This window comes from Netta rufina (assembly GCF_964035555.1).
Source record: "Netta rufina genome assembly, chromosome: 1".
NCBI lineage: Eukaryota > Metazoa > Chordata > Aves > Anseriformes > Anatidae > Netta > Netta rufina.
The window spans coordinates 125,233,581-125,248,180 of NC_140123.1; the positions used below are offsets into that span (position 1 = coordinate 125,233,581).

The following is a 14,600-nucleotide window of genomic DNA, read 5'->3' on the forward strand; positions in this document are numbered from 1 at the left end:
TGGAGAGAAAGAACAAGGAGAAAAGACGAAAGAGAGTGCTAGGAAATGGGGATGAGAGGTCAGAGAGGGAGAGAGGTTGGGGGGGACAGAGGGCATAATTTGAAATGCATCAGCAGATTGGAAACTGCCACAATACATTGTATGTTATCAGCTGGATCTAATACTTTCTTTCATTCTTCTCATAGGTCCCCCTTCAGCTCCCCGCAATGTCAGCTTCTCCCTTATTGGCACACAGCTCTCTCTGTGGTGGCAGCCACCCAGCGACCATGGTGGGCGAAAGGATCTGACTTACACAGTCTTCTGTCAGCGCTGTCATTTCATGTCTTGTGAGCCATGTGAGGCTGGTGTGGTATTCACCCCCAGTGCTTCTGGTCTCACTAAACCTGCTGTGGATGTGGATGGCCTAGAAGCTTACACCAACTACACATTTGCTGTGGAAGCCCATAATGGTGTCTCAGGAATGGGACCTGCTCCCCAGAGAACTGCTCCAGCTGTCTGGGTCGCAGTTGGACATGCAGGTTAGCAGAAGCAGAGAGAAGTTCTTCCTGCTCATCAGGAAAAGGAAGAGGAATCTCTGTGAATGTTTAACCTTTCTCCATCTCCTTCTGTCTGCCACATGTGTTGGTATGGTATGATAAGGTACCTCTGCCTCTGGCATGTAAAGTCCATCAGTCATATTCCTTGCAAGCTAAATCAGCAGTAAGCATTATCTACCAAGAGCTATGAATCCACCAAGGACTTAACAGAGGTGAGGAGGATAAAGCCCTCCCTGTGATACGCTGTTGTAGTCCAATGAAGATATTGCTATATGTGTGTGACAGGAAGCATGGGGCCTGAAATATTACCAATGACTCAAATATAGTGAAAAAAAACAAACCAAACACAACAGAAATCCTGATGTAACTGAAAATAAAAACTTCAAAAACGTGGAGAAATTTGTATGTTCAAAACATACAAGTTCTCCTTGACACATTTATGCGTAGTTCGGCTTCAAGTTGAGCAGTAGTTTGACTGTCCTATGAATATTTTCTGGAGTGCTGTTAAACAAGATTATAGGAAAGTAACATTGCAGTGCTCAGCAGCCCTTGGTACTTAATCCCAGTTCTGATTTAGTGACTTTTATACGACTCCCTGTCTTTTCTTCCTTTTGCTATGCAGAGGCAGCATAACTCTGAGCTAGGAAAGCAGGGCTACGTTGGGTTTACCTCATCACTTCCTGATGATGATGAAGGACAAGGACAGAACCAGGCTTGACACGTCAGTCCCTGCAATCTGTTAAGAATTATCTTTTTATTCATGAATAACATTCTTCTGCAGTCAACTGAGAGATTTTGAGTACGGAATTTCACAGTACCATATGAAATGGAGTTGTATTCATAAATCACATAGGATAGTTGTGTCATTGTAGCTGAAAGAGCAGAAAATCATAACGTTTTGTTTTCAAATTGAACAGTACAGTGCTGGGTTAAATGTAATTTCTTGGAAGACTGGTTTTGTTTCAGAGACAAAAGATATGCTCTTCCTCTGTTGGGGTAGATACTACTGGGGTAGCATGCTATTCTTAGAAAACAACAAATTACAGCTGGAGACCCCATTTTGCTTTCACCACAGAATAGAAAGTTAAGGGAGTGGCAGTGGCAATGAGAGTCATTTCTAGTTACACGGTATGACATAGAAGGAAAGATAGAGCCTCTGATGGAGAGAGGCATTACTTTGTGTTGTTTGTATTTCATTCTGGTATTCTTTGTTTTCTCCCCTGCAGCTCCAGTGACAGTGTCCCATTTTATCCTGACACAAAGGGATGACAGTAGTCTGTCTGTTTCTTGGCTTGCCCCACGGCAGCGCAGCCAGACCGCAGTGGAGTATGAGGTCATGTTCTTTGAGAAGGTGAGACCTGCCTCGTTTGTTCTTCCCCATACCACTTAAAGGGCTGGAAATGTCCTCTTTGTTCCATTCCATGTGTGTTAGTTATTTAACGTTGTTCAATTTCTGCAGGGAGAGGAGGCGCGATACACAGTGAAGCACCTTCTTGAGCCAAATGTTACTCTGACTGACCTTCAACCAGACACAGCCTACCTGCTTCGTGTGAGATCCATCACACCTCTCGGGCCTGGGCCCTACTCCCAGGAGCAGGAATTCCGCACTCTTCCACCAGGTAAAGTACAACCATTGGTATGTCATTAGTGAGAAACTCCCTTCTCCATCAGATTGTATATGCACGTAGTACACCAATCTTTTTGTGTTCTGCTGGCTGCAAACGCAAAGAAATCACACTCCTGAATTCTTTGTCACCATGGCCAAGACTTTACAAAGCTCTGCTTTGTGAAAATGTTCAACAGGGAATCATTTTATCCTTTGTGCTTGCTGTTATACAGAATCCTATTGTACTTTCCCATTCAGAAATGATTGGTGTCAGTTTTGTGTGTTATATAAATAAATTATTCACCATCTGTTCATTTAGTTCTCCTGAAAGATATTTTGATTCTGAATAGTAACGTTTCTAAGTTCAAGTGTTAACAAAACAATTAGCATATTTATCCTTTTATGTAGGAATTGCTAATGAAAAGGAGCACTCAGAGGACTTCAGCACTATTTTTTTCCAGCTTTATCATTTCTACTGTATGTAGTTCAGCCCCTGGATGTGAGTCTGGCAATGACTCTGTCAGATGATATGTGCTGCTGAAAAAAAATTCTCACCCAAAGCACAAAGTGTAGGCCAGTCTACTGAGGCCTCCGGCATCAAAGAATATTTTATGCAGGCCCCACATCCGACCTTCCCTTTCCCTGGGTTATCCAGAGACTTCCCTATTATCAAAGGTTTTCTATAAAGGAGCTTACTCTCCCTTCATTCCACAAATTCACAGATCCTCCTAGTGACCCTATGGATGTTTCTGATAACCCTAGAAATCAGTTCATTGAAATGATGCCTATGAAAGGCTAGTTTTACTGTAACGAAGCAAGAAAATAGGAAAAAGGAAAGGCATACATTAATTTTAAGAAATGGTTATAGTAATTCAGTAAAAGCTGATAAGGATTTATGATACCATGGTTTAAATATTGTTTAAAGATTTTCTTTTTTTAACACCAAGAACTTTGGGTAAGATTTTCTTGCAGTCTTTGTCAATTGTGATGACATTAGTCTGTTGGTTAAGTCTGCTAATGTATCACAAAGGTTCTGTGGAAAATTTTTAAGTTAACATGTAATAGATTTTTTTTTTATTATAAAATGATGTGCTAGGAGATAACTTTGCAGCTTTCCACAAGTTTATGCTTTTTTTTCTCTTTAAATAAAAGTTGATCATCTCATCATGCCAAGGCAAAGATATTTTGAATATGAAAGGAATAAAAACCTTGCCAGCAAGGTTTCATTCAGTGGGAGTGATTATTTGATAATATAACGATTTTTAGCTGCAATGGTTTAGGGATATTAGTGGAACAAGATTGGTAGGGACAGGCAACTTTTTAAATCTGAATTTGACTTTAGATCCCTTAATTTCTTGCAGAAGAGCTATGTACTTAAGAGCCTGTCCCTTTTTTCTAGTTGGTTTAATAAAATATATTACTTCCCTCTTCCAAATCTTGCCTTTTTGATTTTAGCAAGAAAGAACGTTAGCTTTGCCTCTTGATTTCTGCCTATCTAAGCTAGTGATTTTTAGTAACTTCAGTGGGATGAGTCAGCATCAAATTGAGCAAGAATAACAAGTGTTAATTAGGCTTTACAGATGCTGAGCATTGGACTGGATGTTAGGAAACACTTCCAGACACTGTTGTCATGCAGCTGTTCCTTGCTTAAAGATCCCTCACTTATTGCAACATTATATTTAGGAATTTTCTTTTTTTTTTCTGCATGCTTTCCTAAATGTCTTTAGGAAAAATATTAAAAGATGTAGACACTCGTTAGATATGTATATGAACACTTTTCATTAATGTATTTAAAAATAAATTATTCATTTTTTAATTTACAAGAAATAAAGGCTTAAATGCAACCAACAGAGGGAATTTAGTATTTACTCTGATAAATTAAACTATATTGTGAGGATAACACTGTATTAATATATATATATATATTATATATTATATTATATATTATATATATATATTATACTATGTCAGCTATATTGTGTGGCTTTAGCTTGAAAGTGTAAGTAGAAAAAGACAAGCTGAGTTATCTGAACACTGAGTTCTATCCAGTCACAAAATGAAACCACCTGACACTTTTTTTTCTGAGAGAGCAGAAATATGATGTTAGATTTCAAGTTCATATGTCAGTGCTTGCTTGTTTGCAAAAATGCTAAGCAGCCAGTGGTTTCTGTCAAATTAATTAGGCAAAAAAACAAACCCGGATTTTCAAAAGGAAGGGAAGGCAGAAGGGGGAAATGAACTGCATAAAAAAGAAGAGTCAAACTAGACTGCTGTGCAAATCTGTGTCTTTGCTATGCCATAGTCTAAATCAGCTGCTGAGCAGGAAGAAGAGTCTGATCTGAAAATGTAGTTGGAGAGGAGTGGGAGGGAAGAATAGCTGTTCTTCAGTTACATGTGGGAAGAGACCTTGGAGTTGTCTAGCTCAACTGCAGCAGGGATTATTTGAAAGCTAAATCAGGTACAGGGATAAATTACTCATCTAGACGAGGATCACAGATAAGAGTGAACCAGATACCTACCTGAAGAGACAGTATGTGCATGGATAGCATGTGCATATTTGGACTCAAATATGGTCATTGTGTTGCCAGGAAGATGAAACACCATAGTTCATCTAATACCACTGGCTGGTAGAAGCTGGTTGCTACGTTCCAGACAAATAATTCTTGTTCTTTTAAATGATATGGCCTTTATCTTTTCCTTTGCAGACACAGGAGCTCTGTCTGGTGGAGTCATAGTCTCCATTATCTTTGGAGTTCTACTATTTATTGGGCTGCTTCTGGGACTTCTGTTCTTTCGACGAAAGTAAGTGTTGATTTTTGGAGCTGAAAAAGATATAGATGTAGGAGTATGACACAAAGGTCAGAGGAGTGGCTGATACCCCAGAGTGCTGTGCTAAAATTCAGAGGAACCTTGACAGGCTGGAAGGTTGGGTTGGGAGGAACCTCATGTAGTTCAAGGGCAAGTGCAGGGTCCTGCATCTACGGAGGAATAACCCCAAGCACCAGTACAGGTTGTGGGATGACCTGCTGGAGAGCAACTCTGCAGAGAGGGACCTGGTAGTCCTGGTGGACAGCAGGCTGACCATGAGTCAGCTATATGCCGTGTGGCCAAGAAGGCTGACAGTATCCTGGGCTGTATTTGGAAAAGTGTTGCCAGCAGGTTAAGGGAGGTGATCCTCCCACTCTGCTCAGTCCTGGTGAGGCCGCACCTGGAGTATTGTGTCCAGTTCTGGGCTCCCCAGTACAAGAGGGACATTGAACTACTGGGGTGAGTTCAAAGGCAGGCTGCTAAGATTGTTAGAGGACTGGAGCACCTGTTGTACGAGGACGTGCTGAGAGAACTAGGCCTGTTTAGCCTGGAAAAGGGAAGACTGAGGGGAGATCTCATTAATTTATATAAATATCTGAGGGGAAGGTGTTGAGAGGACGGAGGAAGTCTCTTTTCAGCTGTGCTCAGCAACAGGATGAGAGGCAAGGGGCACAAACTGAAGCACAGGAGGTTCCAGCTGAGTATGAGGGGGCATTTCTTTACTGTGAGGATGACAGAGCACTGGGACAGGTTGCCCAGAGAGGTTGTGGCGTCTCCTTTTCTGGAGATACTCAAAACCCACATGGATGCCATCCGGTGCAACGTGCTCTAGGTGATCCTGCTTGGCAGAAGGTTGGACTAGATGATCTTCAGAGGTTCCTTTCAGCCCTGCCCATTCTGTGAAAAACAGCTGAGCTATAAAAACTTAATAAAGAGTTAAGAAAGGACTTGGTATCTCCGAGGAAGTTGGATGGATTAGTTAGAGGTGAAAGAAGACCAGTGTGCTGCAATAAGAAGGAATGACTCTAAGTGATTTCAATTAGCAGGGTTGGATGGGTTGATATGCCTGTAAGATAATGCTTGCTGCTGAGGACAGAGGAAAGTATGGTGATTTCTCTTTTTTTTTTTTTTTTTTTTTTTTAAACATAATCCAGCGCTATCATACTATTATCATGACAAATGAATAAAAAAAAAAAGTGTTATGGCACAGTCCTTTATATAGCTGCTGATCAATTAAGCAGGCAGTTCATGTATCCAGTTATTTCAAACCATTTTCCATATACTATTACTTTAATGGTCCTCTACCCAGATACAAAGTTCTACTTCCTTTCCAGATGTCTACAAGGCTGTTCTTTTTAAGATGAGATGTTTTACTGAAAGTGTACAGAGAACATAAAAGAAATAGAAATTCATATTTAATTCAGCAACAGAGGAACAAACAAAACTAACTGCATGGAAACAAAATTCCATTTCTAAACGTACATTAAGTACCACGTTCTATTATAGGCTGTACTCTACCAAGTAGATGCAGTGTCTGGTTCCACTTTGTTCTGAGCTACCCAGAACTCTGTGCTTGACCAGTTGGGACAGACTCCCTAGGAGTCTTGCTTTCTTCTTTGCTATTTGTTAACCATTTGAGTTTCATGACTTCTCCTTATGTTCTAGGCATGCTCGTCGCAGACAATCACGGCCAGATTACAATACTTCAGGCTTTGATCGAGGTGAGCTTCAAAGGGATAGTGGAACCAGGGAGAAACCTGGAATGGGTTGCAAAAAATGAAAAGAATCACAGTTTTCAAACAAGGCACCCGTGTGGATTTTCTGATGTAATCTCTCTCCTTCTATAATAGCTGCAGTATTATTCAATGTATGTTTGATGTATTTATTGACTGCTTTTGTTTGAAGGTTGTGGATTTAGTTCTGCTTCTGTATTTTTGCCCTACAAAGCTTGACCAAAGAGTTGACAGGTTAAGTTGCTCTTTTGTTTTCCTTTACCATAGAGAAGGTCTGGTTGAAGCCCTATGTAGACCTGCAACCTTATGATGACCCCAGCAGAGGAGTGCTGGAATTCATTAAGGAACTGGATGTTTCGTGTGTCACTATGGAGAATGTGATTGGGGAGGGTGAGTTTGTTGGCCTTCTTTTCATCTTTCAGTTCCCCCACACTGATATTTGGCTGCATGTTCTTGAGCTCATCTGTGACCTTTTGTCTCTGGTTGTCCTCAGGGGAGTTTGGGGAGGTCTATCGTGGGTCCCTACGGCTCCCAGGCAAAGAACGTATTGTGGTTGCAATCAAGACCCTGAAGTCAACATATTCAGACTCACAGTGGTGGAACTTTCTGCGTGAGGCAACAATTATGGGGCAGTTCGACCACCCAAACATTGTGCATCTGGAAGGAGTTGTCACCAAAAGTAAGAGCGTGGAAGAGCATCTTGTAATGACATAGAAAGTGGCACATTCCTAGGACCTTTCTTAGGAGAGGATTATGCCAAGGAGGCAGTATTGGGAGTAGACACATTGTTATATTAGCCTATGGTGGAGAATGAGGAATGGAGGAGGGGTATGGATTTCCAGTGGAGTCATGAGGCATTGTTAAGAGAAATCTTCTTGGGCTGATGAGTGGAGAAGTTGGAATAGTGTAAGGGATGGTGTAAAGTTAAGTGTGATACTAAAAGGAATACAAAATCATCAGGGGAAATCTAAGGAGGAGGGACAGCTAGCTGTCAGAGTGGAGCAGGGATGGTGGTGGTGGTTGGGCATGATCCCCAGTTTTGGGGGAATGTGGAGAGTGTTGAAACACAAATTGCAAAGATGAACTGCAGAAAGGGTGACACTTTGCTCTTTTCCCCAAGGGAGGCCAATGATGATCATCACTGAGTACATGGAGAATGGAGCACTGGATACCTTCCTGCGGGTGAGAGATCCCAATCTGTAGTAGGCTTGTGTACTGCCAGAACTTGTACTTAAACTGGATTTAGGACCCTAAGAGAAGAGTGGACAAAAGATCTCTACATCCATATAATTTCTGGTCACCTTTCCAGTCTTGGCAACTGAATCTTGATGCTATCCAGTTTGCTCAGTATACAGAGTGTTGTCTTTGACAGATAATTTGCAGGTGCCTGGTGATGACTCTGGAGACCACCTTAGTGTGAACCTGTGGGATCCTTTGGGCTGCAGCATTGCCTTTTTGCTTGTTCACCAATGCCCTCTTTTATAAGTTGATAAGGCCAGTAACTAGAAAACAGCAGACTGATGTCACCTGACCAGGGTCTTCTGTCACTTCTTCCGTGCAGGAAAATGAGGAAAAATTTAGCCCTGTGCAGCTTGTGTCTATGCTGCAAGGGATAGCCTCTGGCATGACCTACCTTTCAGAACACAACTATGTGCACCGGGATCTGGCTGCTCGCAACATCCTAGTCACACGCAGCCTTCAGTGCAAGGTGTCTGACTTTGGTCTCTCCCGAATATTGGAGAATGATGCAGAGGGAACCTATGAAACCAAGGTAATGCAAAAACAATCTCTGCTGAGATAAGGCTCAGTCTTGTAATTTAGCTGTAGTCTTCGGGGTTGGGATCCTGCCAGATAAGAATGGCAGGATTTCTTTGTAGTAGGAAATGTGCCAGGTGAAGGATTTGGACAGAAGTCTGAACAAAAAAGGTTTTGTTCTCTGAAAGAAAACCTATTGTAAAATAGGCTTTATAAAACTGTTATATATTGCATTATAATTATATATATTACATACATTACATATTATATATTATAATATATATATATTTTATTATAAACCTGCAAGTCACGGTGTGGTTGAATGTGGTGCTTTTCTTTCTGGAGTCTGCGCTGATTTTGTTTGCTAAGAGATTCAGTACCACAGAGAATGTGATTTTTGAAATGAAACAGTATAGGATCTTATATTTTGGACTCAGTTAATTATATGTAGCTTTGAAGACAGCCCTGCTGTGAACAGGAGTTTGGACTGGAGACATCTACACATCCCGTCCAAAAAAAGCTCCAATGTTTCTACTATCTTGTGTCACTCAAAGAAAGGCTGTTCTTGGTGTCATTGTCTTATACCCACATATACCCACAGCCATTTTTGTTTGTTTGTTTGTTTGTTTGTTTTTTGTAGCATTTAGCTGAACACATGGCTTAAACAAAATTACTTTCCAAAATCATTTATGTCCTTTTGACAAGATTTCCCCAGAGGTTATCACACATCACTTCAAGTGAAGTGGGCCCAGTCTGTGAAGCATTTTGTAAGCTGCTTGACTGAAAGCACTGGAGAAGCATGACTCAATGAAACAAGCTGGTAACCCAATGTCTTCTCTTTCACAGGGTGGTAAGATTCCCATCCGATGGACAGCCCCAGAGGCCATTGCTCATCGGATATTCACTTCAGCCAGCGATGTCTGGAGCTTTGGAATTGTCATGTGGGAGGTGCTGTCATTTGGTGACAAGCCATATGGAGACATGACCAATCAAAAGGTAACAGACATTGAGCTTGTGCTGGTTTAAGGAAATAAACCAGGAATATAGGCCCAACTTGTGTTGATCTCCCTCTGCCTGCAGCCTTGTCATTTTTCCAAACACAGAACTACTTTGTCTTCTTCCTGGCCAAAAATCAGTGCAGCCAAGTCAAAGACAGAAATGTTTGGGTCCCTGAACCAGGTTCAGATGTCACCAGTAGCAAGTCAAATTAAAGACTGATTAATACAGCCACAGTCTTTGGGTTTAGAGATGTTCTTTGCTGATTTCTTTCTCTCCTTGCTCTGGTTCTGAAGTATTTTTCTAGTCTCATACTTGTGCCAGGCTTAGTGCATCTATGGGGTTGCCACGTGGTGTTCAAATTATTCTTCAGAACCTGGATCTGCTTTTCTCACTGGGCTTGTAACAGAATCACTTGGTCCTCACTTCTCATGAACACATGCCGTGAATGGCAAACGGGAGCTAAACTAGTAAAGGGCTGAAGCCAGCTGTGTATGCCACTTCACTTTTTGACATCTCACGTGTCCTTATCCTTTGTTGTGCTGCCCAAACTCTACTTTATACACATGTAACTGTCTTCAATCCCCACCCTGGCTGCACACTGTGAAAAATGATGAACTGTCTGCTCCCAGCCCCACAGAGGCCTCTGGCTCCTCTCTTTCACTCTCTGCTCTTTCCTGATTTCTATCTGTCATCTGTGCAGGTGATGAAAAGCTTAGAGGATGGGTATCGGCTCCCCCCGCCTGTGGACTGCCCATCTATTCTCTATGAGCTTATGAAAAACTGTTGGTCACACGATCGGATGAGGAGGCCTCAATTTCATGAGATCCAGGCACAGCTGCAACATTTCATCTCAAGTCCTCATCTCCTCCGATCTGTTGCAGACTTTGATCCCAGGTAAGCAGACTGTCTTTGGGAGGGGGAGAAGTTAATTGGGAAATTTTTGCCTCCTGGTTTGAGCAGGAGGAGAGGTGATGCTAGCAGTGCGGGCTGGTGAGAGACATCTTGAATGTGTATATGCAGAAGATAGCGGTAATCTGTCTCTCATGGTGACAGAGGGCATACATAGCCACTGGCCTGTGGAGTCTGATCACACAGTGTAGAGAAAAGATGAGTTGGCTTAGACCTGGCAGAGGGTTCTTGCTCTCTAGCTAGTGAGGCTGTCATCTGAGCCTCTTGCCTGGCTAATGAAAGTTTCATCTGTGTTTAGGGTAACGCTCCGGCTCCCCAGCTGCAGTGGATCTGATGGTATCCCCTATCGATCCATTCCTGAGTGGCTGGAATCCATTCGCATGAAGCGCTATATCTCCAACTTTCGCACTGCTGGCCTGGACACCATGGAGTCAATTCTGGACCTCACAGCTGAGTAAGTACAGGCTAAGCTCTCACAAGGCACCCCGTGCTATTTCACAAATAGCTGTTTCTGTCCTTCTGCTATCTGAACAGGCACTCATGTTTACTTGGAAGTCTTCTCCCCATCCTTCTGTATGCAGTTAAATGGAAGTGGATGGACCTCTTACCCTATAAGAGAACAATCAGCCCAGAAAAATCACGATCACAGCTCAAGCTGTGAAACTAATTCTCCAATTGTCCTTGCTTGTGACTTTCCAGGGGTCTGAGCTGCTCTGAATTCACATTAGGCACACATTAGACTAAGGGTAGGCAACAGATGACAGGCAGTTCTCTAACCTGACCATCTCGCCACCCTCGTAGGACTTGATAAGAGAATTTTCTTGACTTGAACTCAGACAGGCTAGTGACATTTTCCCCACATCAGCCAGGCACTGTTTCATCCTAGAGCAAAGTCCTTCTGGGCTCTTTAGAAGAACTTGGGCCAGATGCTTTACCAGTACACATTTTTCCTAGTGTAGGGTCAGGGATGTACAACCAAGTATAACCAGAGTAGTTACATAAGACAAATGAAAAGGCACAGTGCAGAAGCAGACCCTGCTGAAAGGTTGAGACCATTGTGAGCAGACATGGATGCAGTTCTAATGTAATGGGAGTAAAGGCCAAGTCACAAGGTGAGAGAAAACAGTTGACTGGGTGGGCAGAGGTAGCCAGAGAAGGAAAGGACCATCTAGATGTTTCTTCCCTCTGGAGAAAAAGCACGTGTAGCAAGAGGCACTGAGGGAAAGGAAACTTTCTGAAATAATGCGTGGGAGGAGTTTCTGCCCTTAAACACACCCCAATCCCCAAGGAACAAGAATAGCAATTAATTTTTCCTCTCTCTTCCATTTCTTTCAGGGACTTGAAACAGATGGGAGTGTCACTTCCAGGCCACCAGAAGAGGATCCTGTGTAGCATCCAAGGCTTTAAAGAGTGATCAGTTGTTGCTCCCTTAAGCTTGCCAAATGCTGTTTTACCCACATACCACTTGGAATCATTCCTATGGCAATTGTTTCCAAATGAGTGACTGGGACAAGCAAAGCAAAACAACCAGGACTGAAAAGACTTATGAGGCAACACCACCTGCTCTCATTTCTGTTGCCCCTTGCTTTTGCTCTACAGCAGTCATTGGTACTTTTCAGAGCACTGGTCTTAGAATCTGTTCTCAGCCATGTCTTCTATAGTCTGTTTTGTGCAGTACTAAGTAATCCCTGTAGTCCACATACTGGACTTTCAGCCCTCAGTAAATCACGTGGAGACATAAGATACGTTCAGTTGGGGTGTGGGGCATGGATAATGTTATAAGATTGGAGATGAGGATTCAGATAGAGTGGGACCTTCTAGGAACATGCACAAGGATGCAGATGTAGGGTTGGGCCCATTCACTCCCTGGAGTATGTCCCTTCTCATTTCAGCAGCCTTCTGTCTTCCTTATTTTACAACACGAACAAACTATTCAGTCTTTCACAAGGCTGCTGCTAAGGGATATGTTTTTAAATTCAGCTGTTCTTGCCTTAAACACCACCAAGTCATGGTGTACTTTGTTCTTTGGAGGAGAAGTTGGGAGTAGCAGCACATCCTGCTGTAACTTGTGTGATCATGTAACCTTGTCATGTTGCTTATTTGCACACGTGTACTTCAGCAGAGAGACTTACCTCTCCCCGACCTGCTTAATACCTTTATTGGTGCCATGGACACAAAACCCTCTAGGTATCCATTTTTCTCTGCCCCTTTTTTGAAAGAGGGAATGGTCTTGTTTGACTGGATAGGGTGTTTGTAACAGAAAAATGCGTAGGTGGTCTGTCTTATTCCTCCTCTTTGGAGGAAGTGTTATTATTTATCAAAATTCAAGACAGAGGTGCTATAGACTGTAAATAGTATTTTGTAAATAAACCTGTGGCAGAGCAGGCAGTGTTGAAGTGCTTTGGCTTATCTCAAATACTATTGGGACCTTTGCTCTAGCATATACATTATGTTCCAGCAGTGTGCTTACATTTTAATTTAGTTGTTTCATCAAGGTTTAAGTTCTCTGGCAATCATGTAACTGCAGGTGAGCAAATGCATCTGCATTAGGACAAAAGGATGCATGTGCAGGTGATTACTTCAGACGTTTTTTCTTTAAACCCATTACAGCTGTAATCTGTTAGCCAAGTCCATTTTCATACAGCTCCTGTATTTACCCCTAAACTGTGAGAAGTATTAGAAGCTACTTCTCTAGTTTGAGGAAATAGGTGTGTAGTACTTCCTTCTGCTGCAGAAGACAGTATTCAGGTGAGAAGGGGTGGGGGGAGAATCGTGTTCTGCTCATCCTAAAACTTCCTCAAAAAGCAAACTGGACTCTCATATCCTACCCAGGAAGACTTAGCTGTACTCACCTCATGAACTATGTTTCTGCACCTGTGCTAAGTCTAGCTTGGTGAAGATGGTGAGTGCTAGTCATTCAGCAATGAGTTATTTGTGGGTAGCTATCAGTGTTTCCATAATTGTGTAATCCTCCAAAATCTTAAGGGTTTGAATTAACACTCCTGCTTGTGGGAAGATCTTGCTTACCTATGCCCTGCAGAAGGGTTAGGAAGCCCAGAGCTAAAAGGATGCAACTTGAGGCAAGAAGGATGGTTTCTATTCAAATTGAGAAGCAGCAGGGCATACACACAGAACCATGATATGCATGTATCTCAGCCACTTGAGTTACTGCAACTACAGTAAGACAGAGCTGACAGGATAAGCTTGCACTGTGAGTCTTGTTAGTATACTAAGTTCAATCTTAGTAATATTATCTATGCTTCATGTTAAAGTTGCTGCATAGATGATATCCAGGCTAGACCGGAAGCTTTGATTAGGCTGACATAAGATAAAAGCGCGTGTCACGCATATGTAAACTTCAGCGTAGCCTTGCAGATGATAGAAAACTGGGAGTGGTTGGTTGATACACCAGATGTGCTGCCATGCCATTCAGAGGGACCTCAGCACATGGGAGAAAGGGGAAGAGAGGTGCCTTATACAGTTTACAAGGTGAAATGCAGAGCCCTGCAGCTGGGGAGGAATAACTGCTTGTATCCACGGGGACGGACTGGATGGGAAGCAACTCTGCAGGAAAGGACCTGCAGGTCCTAGCAAGCAGCAAGTTGCACTTGAGCAATGCACCCCTGCATCAAAGGAGGCCAACAGTACCTGGACTGCACTAGGAAATGCAACACCAGTAGCTGGAGGGATGCTATTCTTCCCCTCTCCTCTCCCCTCCAATAAGACACCTGCAGTGTTGTACCCAGTTTTGGGTTCCTCAGTGCAAGGAGGACATGGATTTACCCGGAACAAGACCACTGTAAAGCTACCAAGAATTTAAAGGGATTAGAGCATCTGACATGAGGAGAGGCTGACAGAGATGGAACTGGTTAGATTTGCAATGAGAAGACTGGCTTTGGTTTGTGTGGCTCTTACCATTGTGTATAAATACCTGATGGGAGATAGCCAAGAAGAAGCCAAAGTCTCCTTGGTATCCAGTGAAGGGAAAAGCAGCACTGGGCATAAATGAAAATACAAGAAATTCCATTTGAAGGTAAGAAAATGTACTGGGAGTGTGGACCAACACTGGAACCCAGAAAGTTTGTGGTGTTTTCAGCCCTGGAGTTGCGTAAAAACTGATTGGGCACAGTCCTGAGCACCCTACTCAGACTGACCCTGCCCTGTGGTCTGAGGTTGGACATGGAGGTCCCTTCCACCTTCACCTGTGAGGAGCTGCTGAATCAGCTGATTGGAAAGAGATGAGGCTGCTCAGCT

General features: G+C 42.7%; 1 protein-coding gene across 1 annotated transcript in view; it reads left to right on the forward strand.

Moving 5' to 3' along the window:
* The window catches only part of EPHA1 (EPH receptor A1), a gene marked incomplete at both ends in the record, with an annotated part of 33,378 nt that extends 21,618 nt beyond the window's left edge, over positions 1 to 11,760 (forward strand). Inside the window, 13 exons of the mRNA XM_084306234.1 lie at positions 186 to 518; positions 1,763 to 1,887; positions 1,996 to 2,155; positions 4,848 to 4,944; positions 6,616 to 6,671; positions 6,951 to 7,073; positions 7,177 to 7,362; positions 7,804 to 7,865; positions 8,245 to 8,454; positions 9,285 to 9,434; positions 10,138 to 10,331; positions 10,645 to 10,800; positions 11,682 to 11,760. Of these exons, the coding sequence (XP_084162360.1) occupies positions 186 to 518; positions 1,763 to 1,887; positions 1,996 to 2,155; positions 4,848 to 4,944; positions 6,616 to 6,671; positions 6,951 to 7,073; positions 7,177 to 7,362; positions 7,804 to 7,865; positions 8,245 to 8,454; positions 9,285 to 9,434; positions 10,138 to 10,331; positions 10,645 to 10,800; positions 11,682 to 11,760 (1,931 nt within the window). The remainder of the gene's footprint in view (positions 1 to 185; positions 519 to 1,762; positions 1,888 to 1,995; positions 2,156 to 4,847; positions 4,945 to 6,615; positions 6,672 to 6,950; positions 7,074 to 7,176; positions 7,363 to 7,803; positions 7,866 to 8,244; positions 8,455 to 9,284; positions 9,435 to 10,137; positions 10,332 to 10,644; positions 10,801 to 11,681) is intronic.
* Positions 11,761 to 14,600: the final 2,840 nt, after the last annotated feature.